Genomic DNA, 19,219 nt, shown 5'->3' with positions numbered 1-19,219 from the left:
TCTCACCAATAAAAGAAAAGTTATTCAAACATTCATTTTATTATATTATTTAAGTAACACTGATCATATTCCTGTCACATTAGTTTATAAAATTTTTTTCCTAAAATTTGTATTAGCTTTAGCATTTTTCATACATTTAATGGTGATTGTGTTGTATTTTTATTTTTTTTTTATTTTTTTTTTTTTGTGGAGAAAATGTTAAACTTATTACAAATTTTACTTCAAAAAGCTTATAAATTGATGTGGCAATGAGGTGGCACTTCAACAAAATAACAAATGAGTATTGAATTACTTCATTGGTGACATATCAATTTATAGGACCTATGTAATAAAACTTGTAATATACTAGCATAACTCTAATATTTTAGGCCTTCTTAAGATTGGGATAAAATATACACCTTACTCACACATTTTCTTTAATTAAAAAAAAAAAAAAAAAAAAAAACTCTCACCGCCCAATATTTGGGGGCGTTCGGCCATGGCCTAAATGGCCTAGGCCTAGGCCGGCCCTGATGGTTATGGTGAAATGGCTAAGACAATTGCCTGAGGAGGCTTTTAAATAGTACTTCACAATCTGTCCTCTAAATAATCGTCCGGTTTTTTTCTTTTTGATTACTCAATGTTCCCCATATCTGTTGGTCTCATCTTTACAGTAATGTAGTTCAATATAAATTACTTCCGTATCATCATATAAACAGATACATGTTAGCCAAATAAACTCAATTCTAGAAGGATAGATTCCTGGACTATGATGCCTCCCTCCATTTGTAAATTCCTTAATATCAACTTATGTACACCATACAGCCATCTAGTTTTCAATATGATGGGCTGTTGCTTCTCTTTACAAAACAATCTCATGGAAAGAATATAATTGCAATCAAGGTGATGTGTATTGCACTGATGATATTTTTAGCCAACTACTGCAAGCAAGCTTTGCCTGACTGCTGGAACTGAGCAGAGAAGAGATCCAAATATACCATTTAGAGCATAAGCAATGGCACAAAATGGGAGAGCCTCAGGTTCCTTGGCTGACAACGCAGCTGTTCCTAATCCATGAGCACTAAAACAACCAAGTAAAAGCAAATAAATCATAAATGGATGAATATGGACATAATACTTCTATTTAGTTGTTTAGAAGATTTATCAATATTACTATGATTTGAACTTTTTGCAAAGAATTAAAACATTGATTATCTTCTTAGCATTCTGAAACATCTATAGATAGCGTGATTGATTATATGATTACAACCTAAGCATAAAACAGACGCATGGGAAATGCCTACTTGGCCATATAAATTTATTAGTGAGAGAACTGACTGATTTATCAACAACAGATGCACATACCTTGATGCAGTTGCCATCCCTCGAGCAATAGGATCACGAAATCGCAGTTTGTCAAGTGTTGCTTGCACAAAATTTGCTCCAACCAAACCAGTTACTACAACTGCAGCTGCTGTGAGAGATGAATTGGTACCTGTAACAGATACGGAAAACATATTCCATGATATAATTAAGTTTCAGGCAAGTATTATATGCACTAAGATGTGATCTAAACATTTCTATTTACTTAATTTTGGATTTTTCTATATTTAATTGGTTTTATATCTCAAAACTCAATTTTAGGCATAGCAGAAAATTAGCAGAATACAGAATTGCCTGTCTACAGATGCCATGTATACAATTGTACCTTCAAAAAGAGAGACAATGCTGAGAGCTAAGGCCACAGTTATGCATCTAGGAAGAATTGATATAGTCAAAGACGATTCTAATCCAAGAAGACGTCCAACAAAGGCAGTTGAATACAATGAGAAAATTGTTGAGACAATCACAGATGTGAAAATCTCCGCTGCATGCCTCTTGACAAGCTGTAAAAGTACAGACGGTTAACAGAGCAACATCATAACGTCACCAGATAATGATTTATGCCTTATAACATTATCTGAGTATATATCTGTCACAGCACTAAATCTGAATTAATACGCAAAATAAAAATATGAAATGGTGACACTCATTTAGGTAGACTTTGTATCAATTTCATGTTGGAGCAATAAGGTGCATGTATAAAAGATAGAAGAACAACTCTATGGTCTAAATATCTATGATCCATCTCTCTTTAACCAAAATCAACCTGTCCAGCGGCCTTTCACCATCTATTCTCCACTTTCCTAGATTTTCTGGACTACCAAGTAAAAGGAAAAGAGAGACAGAAAAAGTGCTTTGCATGGTGATATCCTATGGTTATAAATTACATGTTAAAAATGAGAAATGATATACAAAAAATGGTGCTCTCCTTTATATGAATTCAGTGGTATGCTTTGGTACATAGAACCAATGTTTGTCCATTGATAATCCACAGAACCCTGTCTAGGTAATCAGGTGGACTAAACCCAGCCTTCAACTTGAGAAGAATCAAACTAAATAATAACAACTGTTGCCAATTGGGAAAACTCTTTTAACTCATTATATGTGAACAATAGGTCATTACCTTTCTCTGTTTAAACATTGAGAAGGCAAAAGAGAGTATAACAGAACCCAAAAATCCCATTAGAACATCACCAGCTCCAGGATTAGAAGATGCCTTTGTAAGGTAACACCCTGTTTATATTAAAAACACAAATCACCAACAAAAAGTATGGATAAACTAAACTAAAACACTAATACCAATATTAGTGCATTTGAGAAAGGAACAATGTGTGGGAATGCCTGTATGTGCAGAGAGAGAGGGGCTTTTAGGTATTACTTTTTGCTCTTCATTTGAAACACTAATCAAATGTGTATAAGTTTAAGGGAAATGCTAACAAATGCCCTTAAGACTTTGGTTAATAATCCATTTAAAGAAAGTTCTTATGGGAAAAAAAAAAATTAATGTTTTTGATAGCTTTTTTCATTTCCCATAAAAGTGGTGTCAAACCTTTCTTTAAATGGATTGTTAACTAATACCCTAAGGGCACTCATTAGCATGACCCTAAGTTTAATTGGGTGGGTGGAGAGAACTTGCCATCACACCAAAGCCTACAGAGAACTTACAATCTAAACAATAATCTGATGGGTAGTGAGAACTTTAATCCTATGTTAACACTCCACCCATGAAGCCCCATAGAGAGAAAATTACTTATAAGTAACCTAAAAATTTTTTTGGGTAAATTATACTTATGATTTTTGAAATATATGATAAGTTCGATTTTAGTCACTCATATTTGAAAAGTTCAATTTTAGTTCCTCAACTATTTAAAAGGGACTTCTCCAAAAAAAAAAAAAAAAAAAAAACTATTTAAAAGGGAACAATTTAGTCTTTCCATTAATTTTCCATCCATTTTTTGCTTATGTAGCTAATGACATGATGAACAGATTGATTTCTGTCCTTCAACTCATTGCAATAACAAAAAATGATGTCATAATCTACTACTCACTATGGTTTTGCACTAAAGCTACTTGGAAGAAAAAGAAATACTGCAATGCAATTGAATAGAGGGACATTGCCCTCTTAACTTATAGTTCTACCAACCAAAATCATGTCTGGCTTGGATTACTGACTTCTATGTCATTTGGATGAACACTCAGGATTCTCCTCAAATTTAACAAATTTAGGATTAGCTATGTCCCTAGCTTTCCCAAACCTTAGCCTCCTATGTACATATACGGCTCTTAACCCCTGCCTTTAGACATGACTCACAATATATATTTAAATAACCTGTAACTTTAGCAAAAAAGTCTATTTTTCTACAGGATGCAATGGTTAAAATGGTTGGGATTGCAAAATGATTTGTCCCAAACTCATTGTAGTGATTTTTTAAAGTTATTCCTGAAGGGAAGTATCAATGTAGTCCTTTCATGTTTTATCAGATTTTCCTTTATATAATTACTTCACGTAAGCCACACACATCAAGGAAATAGTATATAGAAAACTAAAGAGTAAAATAAGAGAAGAGAAAGGACGCGAAAAGGTCATTTGGACAAAGGAAATCAGAAACTTTAGCTTTCAAGTATACCTAAAACAGGATCAAGCCCAGACCGAGAAAAGTACCCAAAAGCCAATGCAGCCAGATCTGCAGATACCGCACAGCAAATAATTGGATGAAAAACTTTCTTCACATTTGATGGCAATCTGAAATCCAAATCCAGAGAAAAGGAGAAACTTATACACAAGAAAATAAAAAATTCAATAATTTAAAGTAAAACATAATAATAAGATTATTCACTATAAGCTAGCGATTAATTTTATTTGTTAAGAAAGTTTGCCAATTTCAAATTCTAAACTGAGGAAATGATATTTTACCCAGAGCCAACCATATAGCCTAAGATTGTTGATGCAAGTAGGAAAGGAAGGCATGTTCGAGCACTTGTCCCCAGTATTGTTGGGTAAAATAATGCAGTAACAAATGATATAAGAAAAATCCCAGTCCAAGTCCACACTTCAATGGTAGAAAAAGGGGGCGGTTTTGCCATAGGCTCTGCATCTGTCATTTCTGTATTTACCATTTTTCTTACAGTTATAGCTGTATAACCAGCAACTGAAAGCGTAGCCAGCCAGCCTCCAACTGCAAAGGAACCAATAAACACTAACTTGCTATTGCATTGAAAAGGAAAAAGCTGACAACAGGCATAATCTTTCACATAGAAACACACACAGTGATAGAGAGCATACCAGCAAAAGAAATTTCCAACTCAAGTTAGTGATATTTGCATTAACACAAAAATAAGAACAGCAACAACCAAGCCTTAGCATTAACACAAAAATAAGAACAGCAACAACCAAGCCTTAGTCCCAAAATTTTGTTGTCAATTATAAATACTCAACATACTAATTACGACTGATCACATATATTTTTTTCTGCCATTTTATTCCATTTGATGTCATACTCTTTGCTGCCTCCTTAATCGAGGTTTCCTTTTTTACTACTTCTATTAATGTTATTTCATGTCTTCCTCTACTTTTTTTTGTTCAGCTGAGTTGAATCCACTCACTCTTCCTCATTGGTCCATTAATTGCTCTCCTTTGCACATGACCAAACCATCTCAAGCAACTCTCCCCTGTTGTTTCATCAATGGGGGTCACCTATCTTTAAGGGAAATTCATCATTTCAAATCTTATATTTTCTAGTATTTGCATCTATCCATGTTAACATTCTCATTTCAACTACACACATTTGATTAACATATTGCTTCTTAACAACCCAACATTCAATGCCATTGAGCATAGCTGGTCTTATGGCAGTCTTACACAACTTTTCCTTGAACTTAAGAGGTATTCTACGTTCAAACAATATCACAAAGCATTTAGATTTGAGCTTAATATCTGTTTTTAAACAATTCCTTCAAGAATGCCTTTCTGTGGGTACGTGTAATCTTTTAATAGTTATAGAGCTCTTAACATCAATAAATTAAACTTGGACTTATTTAGACGAACCCGGTGCACACAAATTTCACTTTTGCAAGGTCTAAGAGAAGTATTTGATAGGTAGCTTTACCTCCCCTTTTTTGGAGAGGCTGATTCTCACACCCAAACTCACGACATGTCGCTTTGGATAGAAGGCACTTGCCACCACACCAAGGCTGACATCTTTTGTCTGTTTGGGAACAACTCATCTAATTTTTTGCTGAAAGCATGTTAAAGTATACGTTTACTTCGAAAAAGTGAGGTTTTAAAAAGCTGTATAAAAGATAAAAGCTGCGGTTATAAGCTCAATCTAGATGGACACTAAATTTCATTTATTGAGAGAGAGAGAGAGAGAGAGAGTCGTTGTGTTGTTTAACTGAGAGAAAATCAACTAAAAAGCTGTTTGAATAATTTAATTAAAATGAACAAAAGCAGCATGCTACAACAGCAATAAATCATACATATAGTACGTATACGTTCCTGTACTTCTTCAGTAGCAACTAAAACATTGGCTCAAAGTATACATAGGTTAGATTGTTTACATTTCCAAAGAAACAACTAGCTTTGTATGATTCCCAGCAATTTACACCTTAAGTAATGTACCAGGTATACATAGCAGACAGAAACTTTGATTAGTTAATTAATACTACTCAAGATTCTTGGAATAGATTACAAGTCACATGACACTCAGATATATGATCCTTAATAATTTTGAAACTGTACAGACATGGCCATAGCATGACTGAGATTTTAAGTCACTTGCTTGAATTGAACATTCTGAAATGAGCTAGCTCTAGAATGAAATTTGGACTTGGAGCCTAGAAAACCTTTTTTCTTTCCCCTGTTAAATATTTGCAGCTCTTTGTAGTGAACTCTGACCCATATGATCAAAGCATTCCTTTGAAGTGAAGAAAGTTCTTAAATACAATTTCTAAGCAAGAAGGAAATACTTGGAAAGAAAAAGCTAGGAATAACACCATCCTGTCTATGAGCAATGAATCCACCAATCTCATGCAATATACTTAAATAAAGATCCAGTGTGCTGAAAACGGTTAATCAGAAAGACTTTGTGATTGATTATGTTCAAATGCAACGTTTGAAAAAGAATAAATTAGAAAATTACTTGGACCTTTTTTTAAATCAAACCCAGATAATTGCATTATCCCAAAGTTTCAGTAAGGTGACTTCTCCTCTAAGAAAGACTATCTTTCTTCATCTAAAAGCTTGCAAGAAGATGGTCCATAAGTAGATTGCGGACCAACTTGTTACATAATAAAAAAGAGGCTTCTTAGCATGAGGTCAGGATTCAAATTACACCAACAAGTAAAAGTAATGTCCTGGTCAAGTAAGTATGATTTTTCTTCTACATGTCCATGGAGTCTTGAAAAATCCAAACATTTTAGAGATAGATAGAAAGGTAGGAATTTCTTGCTAGAACCATACTGCACATGAAATGTGGTACCTGAATATAGCGAGAATCGTAAACCCTACATGTAAAAGCTTCTGTAGGTATATGCTTCATCAAATGATGCTGCTATTCTTGGTTGATCCATGAAGATGTATGATGCATTCATCGACAAAAGAGATAGATGTAGAAGCATCACATTCCAAATAAGTTTGAAAACAAATCCTTAATGTCGGTATTGACTCATTCCATGATAATTTATTAGGTGAAAACAATTCTCCAGCGATAATAATGGAGATTATGGGAGGCAAGAGATGAACACACTAGCAAGAGAAAGGTGGCAATTTTACTCATTAGACTGGGATGAGTCTGGTAGGTGATGCAGGATATAAATTAGATGACCTAGTTCACATTTTCTTTATGTTTTTGCACAATACACAATGAGATGGTAGGTGTCATTTTCCCAATTAAATTCATCTACATGGCTGCATTAACCAATGCAACACAAATAGAGTCATCTTTCTGAAGGAAAATTAAATTTATTTATCTATGTGATTAAATTTAATTGAAAAACCTAAGGTACAACACATAAGGAAGTGTACCTAAGTTTTTCCCTAAGGAAAATGACATATGAGAATTGATAAAGGCTATAAAGGATTAAAGACCCAAGCAAAAATATGATTAGCTAGCTCATGAGCTTGGTATGTTATGCTTCTAACCAAATTTGTAGTAAAATAAATCCAATACAAAGTAGTCACTGAATCAATCAATCAATCGCCACTCAAATAGTTTCATGAATTAGATTTGTCAAAAGTAGCTAGATTTCACTTACCTATAATTAAACAAATCTTGATTCCGGAAGCAGCTGGAATATCTCTAACCGAAAGTGGCAAAACAACCAAAGAAGGAACATAGAACAACGGCAGCCATCTTTGAATGAACATGAGAGCAGGTTCAAAGAAATTCATCAAACCTGTTGCAGCAGCCGGGACAGTGGAATCAAGTATAACTAGAATGGAGAAAATACAGAACATGCCAAATAGCGCACTGGGGAACCGAATAGCAGCAGCCACAAACGCCTTTTTCAAAATCTTATCTGTCGCCAGGATGATCCCAAGCGAAATAATCAAATGTGCAATCCCAAACACCTAACATGCATTGAAAACAAACAAAAAACCATCAAGCTAGAATGTCATTCGAACAAGGCCAGACTATATTTCAGACTAGCAATGCCCATTTGATAACATGTTTCCAAACCGCACTTTTTCATAGTACAAATTCTTAAACTTAATTTTTTTCTAGGATCAAAATAATACCATTTTCAATAAACTGAAGAATCAAATGGTCAGTGCCATGGATTGAATCATTTGGCTTAAACACACAGATTGAAAAGGAGGACTAAACAAAGAAGCAAAATATGGCTAAAAAGTACCGTTTGAGAGAGCGTGGAAGTGCCACCGGATTCTGAAACAGAAGATTTGACAGTGATTTCTCTACTGGAGCAAGCTTCATGAGGACCCATTTGCAAGAAACTGGAGCTGGGTCTGGAAACTGTAATGGGTGTGAATAATTTATGAGAAGTGGAGGAGTGTGTATATAAAGCACGGGTGGCATTGAAAGCAACAGGTGAGAATTTGGAAGAGAGTTTGTGGTTGTGGGGCTTAGAGAGAAAAGGTGGGAAGGAGAGTTTTGGATGGTGGTGGTCGAGTAGAAGAGAGAAAGTTATTAACTTTTGGGCGGTCGCCATGGGAACAATGGTAAAGGACCAGTGAGTGAAACTTCAGGGAAACAGAGACACACACAGAAACAGAGAGAGAGAAAAAGAGCATATTACTATTTTCCAACATTGGTGGGGCTCTCACCAAATTTTGTATGGACATCAATCAAACTAAAAGGATCAGATTCCAATCCTTTCACAACAGACACTAACGGATTCTTCCCGGGAAGGTTTTTTTTTTTTTTCAGCTATTGATATAAGGAACAAAATGTCTTTAAAATAATAATAATAATTACAAAGTTTGCTAACAAACTAACTACAAACCTCTACGTAGAAATAAACATGACTACATATTAAAATCAAGAACAAATAGAACAAAGTTTGTTTACAAACTTTTTTTATATCTTTTTATTGAACATGAATTTTAACCAATTTACTATTAAAGAGCATTTTTTTTATTAGATTCTTTATGCTTGTAAGATTTGAATGAGTTCAAAGATTAATAAATATGTCATCAATCAAATTTTTAAATTTCGAATTTTTATTATTTTATTTACTTTTTGATGTTATGCTTGCAAAATTTGAAGAAGATTGTAATTTTTTATCAAGATTTTTTATGTTACATTTTCTTTATTAGTAAGATTTGATACATTATATGTTTGAACATCATTAAAGAAAAACAAGTACAAAGTAAAAAGCTTTGAGAAAGTGAATAAAATAAAAAGAAAGTAAAGCAAGAAACAAAGTTTTAAGAGAAGAAACAGGAATGGAAACTTAAAGCATCTTAATGGCAACGCCCAACAGAGAAGAACATCAACGCAGTTAAGAACAGGGGGGGAGGGCATGCCTTGACTTTTCAAAAATCCATCCTCCATTTAATATATTTGGCATAAAAAATTTTAAAAAAAAATGCCTCCCTTATATTTTTACTAATAACATGTAACACATATTCTAAGTGTATATGTGTGTAAAACTTATTAGCATATCCTAAAAATATATAAGTAAATATTTTTTATATAAATTTTCTTAAAAAAAAAAATTCATTTAGAAAATTAGAGATATAGAAATTTTTTCTCCTTTTAGAAGAAATAATAAATGTGGATTTCATGGTTAAGAGTTAAAAATCCTTTAGTTTTATTAATGTTATATATATACTTGATGTAGAAACTTTGTTATATGTAAAAAAATAGCATTTGTTAAATCATGTTACGAACAAATTTTATGTGTGTGTATATATACACACATATACATAATTTTTTTTTGTCACATATATAAGATTATTCTTTAGATTTAATTTTTTTTAGCAATCCATAAAAAAAAAAAATTTGAGGGTTGAGATTTAATTTTTTTTTTTTTTTTTTTTTTTTTTTGTCTTACATTTAGTTTTGTTTTGTTGAAAGAAAGAGGAAAAGAAAGAGAGTGATTTTTCAGCTTTTATGTGTGGCAGATTAATGAGTTCTACATTCTAAAACTTTGATAGAGATCAGGAACGATTAGTTGCACATTCAATGAAAAGATTTGTTTTTGTTTTTCTTTGATAAAAGAATTTCTTTTTATATATTGGTTAATATTTGAGGCCTAGTTAATACTCTCACACATAAAGAAATATCTCTATCGGTTAAAATTTGGGAGCTAAGAAATATACCTACAACTTGATTATAGGTAAGATTGTGATTAGTGAACCATTATTTTCACGTGAACCTATAATTTGTTTTTCATCACTTGTACATGTTAAGGTTGTAGTAATTAGTTATGGCATAAAAGCTATGTTTACACACTTTATCATAATAAAAATGATATGAATAATAAATCCAAATGAAAGTGATTTCCTCAAATCAAAACAAATCTTCTCCATCATTAGGGAAAATGTTATTAAAAAATAGTATGTACATGACATTACTTTTTTTTTTTTTTTTTTTGCAAAACTACACTATTAGTCCCTGAAATTTACCCTGTGTGTACAATTGGTCCCTCAAGTTTGAAACGAGCACAATTAATCATTTAAGTTTTAAAACTGAGTTGTATTGGTCCTTTTACTAATTGTTGTTAACAGTGTTACTTACGTGGTTAACGGAACAATAATTTAACATTTTTTTAATGATGTGGCATGTTTTTAATTAAAAATTAAAAAAATAGTTTCCACTTTAGATGAAATTGAAAAATCATATTTACTGGATTAAAAACAAATCCGACCACCGCCCTCACTTCCTTTTACCTTTCCCACCCACCACGACCACAACCAACACCTCCACCACCATGTCAGCTAACTCAATCTCTTCCTCCGACTTGGAAAAACTCCAAGTTCTAGGCCACGGCAATGGTGGCACGGTCTACAAAGTTCGTCACAAACGCACCAACGCTATTTATGCGCTCAAAGTCGTCCACAGCGACTCTGACCCCACTCTTCGCTGCCAAGTCTTCAGAGAAATGGAAATCCTCCGCCGCACCGACTCTCCCCATGTCGTCCGCTACCACGGGATCTTCGAGAAGTCGTCGGGTGACATAGCTATTTTGATGGAGTACATGAATTTAGGCACACTAGACTCGCTACTCCGAACTCACGGTACTTTCACTGAACCCAAACTCGTTGACGTGGTGCGTCAGGTTCTCAAAGGCCTTAGCTACCTCCACGGACACAAAATCATCCACCACAACCTTAAGCCTTCGAATTTGTTGGTTAACGATAAAATGGAAGTGAAAATCGCCGACTTCGGTGTCAGCAAAATCATGTGCCGTACGTTGGACGCGTGAAACTCCTACGTTGGCACATGTGCATACATGAGTCCCGAATGGTTCGACTCGGACACCTACAGCGGGAACTACAATGGGTACGCTGGCGATATATGGAGTTGCGGGAACTACAATGGGTACGCTGGCGATATATGGAGTTTGGGGCTAACTTTGTTGGAGCTATATATGGGTCATTTTCCATTTCTGCCCCTGGGTCAAAGACCTGATTGGGCGACCCTGATGTGCACGATTTGTTTTGAAGAGCTGCCTAGCTTACCGGAGCAAGCTTCGGAAGAGTTTTGGAGTTTTATTGAGTGTTGTTTGTAGAAGGAGTCTAATAAGAGGTGGACAGTGGCTCAGCTTTTGACCCACCCGTTTGTGTGTAAAGATTCGAGATAATAGAGTTCAATGATGGTTCAGGGTTGGGTTTTCAAATCTGACCATTTTGGGGCTCTAAGTTTTTTTTTTTTTTTTTTTTTTTTGTAATTTGTGTATATAATCCAGATTCTAAGAATTTCCTTGTTTTTAACAATATGAATTTTCAATTTCATCTAACATGGAATCTAATTTTTAAAATTTTTAATTAAAAACATGCCACATCATTTTAAAAAAAAAGATCAAGTCATTGTTCCGTTAGCCACGTAAATAACACCGTTAACAACAGTTAGTAAAAGGACCAATACAACTCAGTTTTAAAACTTAAGGGACTAATTGTGCTCGCTTTAATCTTGATGGACTAATTGCGCACATAAGGTAAACTTCAGGGACCAATAGTATAGTTTCGCTTTTTTTTTTTTAACCCTTTAAACTTTTAGTTCATTGTCAACTTATAATATTAGTAATTTAGTATGGAGACAGTTTTATTTCATTAATTATTGTTTTACAATTGTGTTTAGATTTTTTTTTTTAATTTATATAAAACAAATAGGATTCAATTAATGGTTGTTTTAGGACATTCAATAAAGAAACATTTAATGCAATTTGTTGCGGTCATTTTTAGATGCTTTTATGAGATAAATGAGCATTTGTCGCTCTTTATTCTTGATTTAATGAAAAATAGGGGTATTTTGTACTTTTAGTATATTTAATGCAACTGGCCAATCTGCCAAGGATAAAATAGGTAATTAACCTTAATATTCTAAATATTTAGTTAGATGGTTCAGTTATGAAAGTATTTCGTTCTATAGCATCTCGAGTCTTTTAGACTCGATTTTGGCCTGTAAATCGAGCATAAAAGGCTCGATTTTCATGGCCTGATGTGACATTTTTTCCACATCAGATTGCTGGAAATCGAGTCTTTTAGCCTCGATTTACAACTCTTATATAGCTCCCAACCCAGAACCCAAATCTCTTTCAAATTTCAAATTACTGAAGAGCTCGTTCTGGACCGCCGAGGAGGTCGATCTCTCCGGCGACCCAGGTCGCGCCAGGAGCGCGACCCAGGTCGAGCGGCCAGGGTCACGCGACCCAGGTCGCGCGGGTCACGCTGGCCTGGGTCGCGCGACCCTGGCCGCTTGACCTGGGTCGCGCTCCTGGCGCGCGCGACCCTGGCCGCGCGGCCAGGTCGCGCTGGCCCTGGCCGTGCGACCCAGGTCGCGCGGCCAGGGTCGCGCGACCCAGGCCAGCGCGACCTGGGTCGCGCGACCCTGGCCGCTCGACCTAGGTCGCGCTGGCCTGGGTCGCGCGACCCTGGCCTCACGGCCAGGTCGCGCTGGCCCTGGCCGTGCGACCCAGGCCGCGCGGCCTGGGTCAGTTTTTTCTTGGGTTTTCAGTTTGATTTTGTTCTTGGGTTTTTTGAGATGAGAATGGGAGAATGACGAACAGACATTTGAAAGTTTGATTTGATTTTGTTCCTGAGTTTTTTGGAAGTTTGAGAATGGAGAAGAACTGTTCTTGGGTTTTTCTTGAATATGTGTACTGTAGATGTAAATCGAGTCTTAGAGACTTGATTTACAGGTGGACCTCTCCTGACACAAGTGCCACCTTGGACCCGATCAAACCATGAAAATCGACCTTCAAAAAGTCGACTTATAGGCCAAAATCGACTCTCTTAGAGTCGAGATGCTATAAAACCAATTAGTTTGATAACTAAGCCTACTAACTAAATAGTTAAAAATTTAGTGTTAGTTACCTATTTTATCCGTCTGCCAACTAAAGAAACTTTAATTTACCCCACCACTTATCCAAATAAATACCGAATCCTTCATAAAAAAAAATATAAAAAAAATTAAAAACTTACATCATTTTGGTAATTTAATGGCTTCTAATTGACATACAAAACAAAAACAACCACATTCATAGAAATTATAAATTTTAAAGAAGTTAGTTAAAAAAATTGTAGTGCATAAAGAAAACTACGATGATAACAATTAAAAAAGTAATAAAGGACAAAAAAGTAGTATTAATCTTGACCTCTGATATCTTTAACGTAGAAGCAATAAATTGAAGGTATTTGTTGAGAAATGGTCATTTTGGATGTAACCGAGGAAATTGCTGGGTCATTTCTTTTCTTCAGTCCTTTTGTTTAAAAACAAGGAACTATAATAATAATAATAATAATAATAATAAAGTTATTCACGTGCGTGCACTCTTTTTCTTCTTTTCCTCTGATACGCATTGGAGAGATGATGACTGGCAACTGGTGCCTGGTGGTGAGTGGTGCAAATGTAAAGTTTGGTCGCAATGCAAATTGAAATTGTTAACACTACTACTTTGCTGCCAACAATGACTACTACTTGTCAGGGGGTGGGTTTCCTTATAAAGCTGATGCAAATCTTTAGTTAAGGAGATATCTTTTCAAGCTTTTGTTATGTCAATTTCTTCATCTCTTCATCACATATAGAGGGCGTTTGGATTCATATGAATCCTGCGTCCACGTTTCCAGAGTTGCGTTTTACTTTTTTTTTTTTCTTTTTTTTTCTTTTTTTTTTCGTATTTGTTGACTTTGGGGGGACAAATTTTACTGTTATGAACGGTAATTACACTGTTCACGTACTGTGCTGACATTGTTTATGTATTAAAAAATATTAAAAATGGGTCCCACGGTACTATTTACACATTTAAAAATTATTTTGCTACAGTGTTTTCAGTTTTCAGTTTCAGCAACAATAAGTTCAATCCAAACGGACCCATATTCTTCCTCACATATATTTATTTTTATAGTGAGTTGTGTTGGGGAGATAAACATGCACCTTCATTGAATAATTAATATAATATATAAAGACACTTTAATTCAAAAGGTTTAAGTCCAATGAGTATATGCTCAATTATATTATATTAGCCACTCATTCTTCTCATCATTATTCAATGTGAAACTTCACTCATGCGTGTAACCTAACGAGTGAGTCAATAAACTCTCTCAAAGTTTACTGAGAAATCTAGGGTTCAAACTCCATCAATAAAAATAATAATAATCACCACGAAACGGACTTCATAAATTGAAATTTCATCGTACTTATAAATTTGTTTTTAAAAAAGAAAAATTATAGTGTCTCTACAATTAAAAGTGGTGGACAATCACTTCGTATATATTAACTATTTTTTCTCCTCAAAGTCACTACTCACTAGCCCAAAATTGTGGCAAAAGGAGCGACACCAAATTTTTTTTTTTAAATTTTAAATTTTTATAGGAGATGAAAAGTGGCTACTAGCCTTTTCAACATCATTTGATCAGGGACATCTATTATATGGTCTAATCATTAAGAGTGTGTTTGAATATCGCTTATTTGCTGAAAACTGAAAACACTATTACAAAATAATTTTTAAATGTGTGAATATTGTTGTGGGACCCAAATTTATATTGAAATTTGTGTTTGGATGATTTTTGTGGGTCCGTGAATAGTGTCATGTGATACCCAATTTTTTCAACAAATGCACAAATGCAGACTTCAAAACGCAATCCAAACAGAGGCTAAACCCAAAAAGGAAAATTTCATAAAACAAAATCCTTAAAAGTTCAAACAGAAGAAGATACCATTGAGAATCTTCATTTTAATCAAGCACAATGATAAATCATGTTTCCTAACTACCAAGATACCCCATAACCTAAGGTAATTCTATTGTAGAACAAAAGTGAGATACCATAGTGTGGGATTAGGATCAATATCTAGGGATTTCATTTGATCTCAATCCCTATAATATGTTCCTGAAACTTGAATAAAGAACAATTCTATTAGTAATCTTAATTATGAGTATTGGACTCCTAAGCCTTTAGTATGGGGTAATCTTTTAGGATTCATAGAAATGTTGAAATTTTGGTTGCAAATCACACAAGAGAATCAAATGTTTGAGAATCTAGATTCCCACTCAACCGGTCGACCCCCTTTTTGTAAAAATTCAGATCTCTCTTTTAAAATGTAGGTATTTATATTCCCACGCTTGAAAAAAGTTACAATTGTTTAAATAAATTGACAATTTTACCCATTCCTCTTTACACTTTGACTAATTGAAATAAAATTAAAATATAGTAATAATTATAAATTGACAATTCAAATAATTATTTTTGTGTTATACATGTCATTTAGAAAATGTTATTGATTTTTTCATGATTTATAGTTTATATTTTTGTTTCTTATAATTTATTTGGAGTGAAAAAAAAAAAAAAAAGACTTGATACGAATCAATGGATATTTTTGGGAAAATGAATAATTCTAACAAGATTCCTAGAAATAAATCGAGTCTAGGCATCTCATATTCTCATGATTCTTATTAGATTTTTAATCAATCCAAACATAAAAATATTTATATTCCCAAGTATTGAGATTGCCAAACGTCACATTCTCTAGAATCTAAATGGGGAGAATTCTCCCAAACCAAATGTTAACAACAAATAATGAGATGATACTGTAATAAGGCTTGTTTAAGGGCCCGTTTGGTTAGAGATTTCTAATATCGTTATTTAAGTGTCATAGAAATACGTGCGGGTTAAAAAATGTTGTGAAAATACATGTAGGGGTGTTTAAACACTGAAAACTGTTGTTTAAACACCCCTACCAAACACCCCCTAAAGCTTTTAGTGCCAAAGAAACCCCTTAAATCGTGAGTTTAAAGTGAAAAGATAGGTCAATTTCAAAGTTAATTCCTAATTTAAAAACATTTGCTTGGAGTGGATGCGTACATAGAAAAGGGACTTCATCTTCTTGTAAGAGTTTTTAGTGACCATAAAAAAAATTTGTAGGTCTAAAATCTAAAACAAAATATACAAGCCTTTAAAAAAAAAAAAAAAAAAAAAAAAAGCTCAACAACAAATATTACCAATAGTTTAAAAAAAAAAAAAAAAAATTAGCACAATCAACCAATTTTATCAAAAATAAACAACCCTACCTTTTAAAAAATTCTAAACAAAATAATTTTGTTTTTGTTAGAGATATGTTAGCTCAATGTAATAGGCTCAAAGCTCAATCCTTCTAGTCTAGGGTTTAGCCTACTATATTTACCTATGTTATGGTTTATTATAATACAAAAATTTGTATTACACTCTAATATATTATTGATGTGGCCCTTTAGGGTTTCCTTCGTGAACGTAGGCTGTTAGACTGAACCACGTAACCCTTGTGTGTAACAAAGTTAGAGGTTAAAACTACCACACACGGCTAACAATAAAACCACCCCTCTAACTCAAAGTTTTGGCTCCATCCTTGAACAAGTAACCAATCACAATCTATTATATAATATATAAGATAGTTGTAAAAATTAGCGTAGAACCTATTGCTTATAAGTTGTCACATCCTGTTACATCCAGTGACCTTTTTTTTTTTTTGCATGCTTTCATTCTACCCCAATTGGATAATTCCAAGATTAGGGGTATATAGGGATGCATGCTTATTCATAGAAATATATAGTAGTAATCAACTTTTAGAAGTCACTTCTGAATAAGACATGAAAGAATGCAATCAATACAAGGCAAATTCTGAGACCTCTTTCTTCCCTCAATAATACTCTTAAGTTGTAACTAAGATCTTTCTTCTCAAAAAAAAAAAAAAAAAGTTGTAACTAAGATCCCATGCCTAGTCTAGCCTTATTTATCACATAGCACACATTTGCCAGGATATCCGACAGTTTCTACATGCTATTTTCTAAGCCGCTGAACAAACTTTGCAGATGGTTATTTATGGTAATTAATTCGCCTCTAACAGTCATTTCCAAATACAAATCAACTGTAAACACCACGGACACATTAGCTTCAAATAATAGCCCCAAATAGTACAAACACCTTGTGGTTAGGCATAATTTCATGGATAATGCTTTGTGGCCAAACGAGCAAGACAATCCATGATAGGTTGACCGAGGAAACAATCTCAATTACTCCACCCTTTGGGCATCCTTCACCTATGAATCCTACTGCTCAGCTGTGCTTTCTTCAGCATAAACTATGTTCAATTATGTACACCAGAAGGCAGCAAGTTTACAATTAAACAAAGCAAACAGTATTACATAAAAAGCAATCAAGTTTGATATATATATATAGACACACATACTTACCCATTTGGTTTTGAACCCACAAAGCAAACGGCATAACATGAAAGTCATCAAGTTTATGATAACTAATTATTTAGGATCATGTTACACCTCATGTAATTTTTGATTAATATTACCTCATTTAATAAATTTTTAATTAAACTAGTCGCTAACTCGTGCGATGCATGGAAAAATTCCAAAAGAGAGAACTCCAACACTTACGCTTACTTATTACACAATCTAGAAACTGTCCTATAGGATATATGTCCTACCTATTTCACAAAATGCATGAATTTGTTCTAACACATCCGAAATCTCCTTCAAGCATGGTTTCTACAACCCAATTGATGCTAGCAACTGAGTTGGCAAACTCCGCAATCAAATCCTCGATCCACAGTTCATGACAGGAGTGTGACACTCAATTAATAGAGCATGGCTGCCATCCACAATGGGTTTCCTTGGCAATGAATTAATTATGGACTATAACAGGAGAACCATGACTATCTTTAAATATAATGCCCAAACCTGCATAATAGATGGCTTTGAACAAAGACTAGTGCCATGTCTAGTTTTGGGCTGGTAAGCAAATAAAGTTATTTTGGTATACGTGGGATAAGAATAAGTTGTCATCGGGAAAAGAAAGAGTATTAGTATTGTATTTATCCTTATTTGTGAGTATTAAATATTTATCTTTATCAATTCCTTTTGAATGGTTCAACAATCTTCTCTTGCTCAAGGCCACATTTGTCTTTCCATGACTAGCTCTTCATTCACCTCCTTAAAGAGAAGTTCTAATTTCATACAACATTGGAAATTTCAAGTAGAAAAATAGCAAGCATATCTTTGGAAGTCTATATTCAATATCTAAAAAGGCTAGTGTTCATTGATCTTTAAAATAGAATTACAAAACCTTATACGAAAAACATATTAGTCCAACAACAAATGACAATGCACACTTCAATGCAATGTGCATTTCTTGTATGGCCAAAATAAAATAAACAAAGATCTACTCAAAAACAAAGCAGGATTGCAATAGCATATTTGCTACACTTTTTTTTTTTTTTTTTTTGCACAAAGCCATAATTGAGACGTTTTTTTGTTTGGATAAAATTGCCCACCTATAATTTAAATACATACAATATCATAAGCCCTCTGTTTGTTCTTTGTATAGTACTTTAATTATTAAAAGAAATACATAATTTTTCATTGGGATAAGTTAAAAATTAAATCTATAGAATTTGGGACCTTATCTCCTACAATTGGTGAATATATGCAATACCTACAACGTAACAACTGTTTCAATAACAAAGTGTGAAATAATGACATCATAATTAAAGTCGAATTGAGGTCGAACCATAATGACATCATAATTAATTTAATAATTATTTAAAAAATAAATAAATATATTAAATTAGTAAAAATATAAAAATGAACTAAAATAATTCAAATAAATATAAATATCTATATTTCAAATATATTTATATTTTTTTATATATATCATAACTTTCATAAGACAAATAAGTAATATTAAATC

General features: G+C 33.6%; 1 protein-coding gene and 1 pseudogene across 1 annotated transcript; one reads left to right on the top strand and one right to left on the bottom strand.

The window, feature by feature from the left end:
• Window positions 1-646: 646 nt before the first annotated feature.
• LOC126708724 (plastidal glycolate/glycerate translocator 1, chloroplastic) lies at window positions 647-8,637 on the bottom strand. The gene is made up of 8 exons (XM_050408604.1): window positions 8,215-8,637; window positions 7,615-7,930; window positions 4,277-4,538; window positions 3,990-4,105; window positions 2,486-2,595; window positions 1,688-1,865; window positions 1,345-1,474; window positions 647-1,060 (listed from the first exon to the last, which is right to left on the bottom strand). The coding sequence occupies exons 1-8, from the start codon at window positions 8,527-8,529 to the stop codon at window positions 910-912; spliced, it is 1,578 nt and encodes a 525-aa protein (XP_050264561.1). The 5' UTR covers window positions 8,530-8,637; the 3' UTR covers window positions 647-909.
• Window positions 8,638-10,647: 2,010 nt separating this feature from the next.
• LOC126708545 (mitogen-activated protein kinase kinase 9-like) lies at window positions 10,648-11,686 on the top strand (annotated as a pseudogene).
• Window positions 11,687-19,219: the final 7,533 nt, after the last annotated feature.

The sequence above is a fragment of the Quercus robur genome, chromosome 12 (genome assembly GCF_932294415.1).
Source record: "Quercus robur chromosome 12, dhQueRobu3.1, whole genome shotgun sequence".
NCBI lineage: Eukaryota > Viridiplantae > Streptophyta > Magnoliopsida > Fagales > Fagaceae > Quercus > Quercus robur.
The sequence above is the reverse complement of the archived record's forward strand: the minus strand, read 5'-3'. Positions and strand labels throughout refer to the sequence as shown.

What these genes read in the sequence shown, in the direction of transcription:
- LOC126708724 (XM_050408604.1), bottom strand. Translation starts at nt 8,529, where the DNA reads ATGGCGACCGCCCAAAAGTTAATAACTTTCTCTCTTCTACTCGACCAC. An exon ending in CAAGATTTGTTTAATTATAG is followed by an intron (nt 4,539 to 7,614) that starts GTAAGTGAAATC and finishes GTTCCTTTGCAG; the next exon opens with TTGGAGGCTGGCTGGCTACG. An exon ending in CATTGTCTCTCTTTTTGAAG is followed by an intron (nt 1,475 to 1,687) that starts GTACAATTGTAT and finishes TATCTGTTACAG; the next exon opens with GTACCAATTCATCTCTCACA.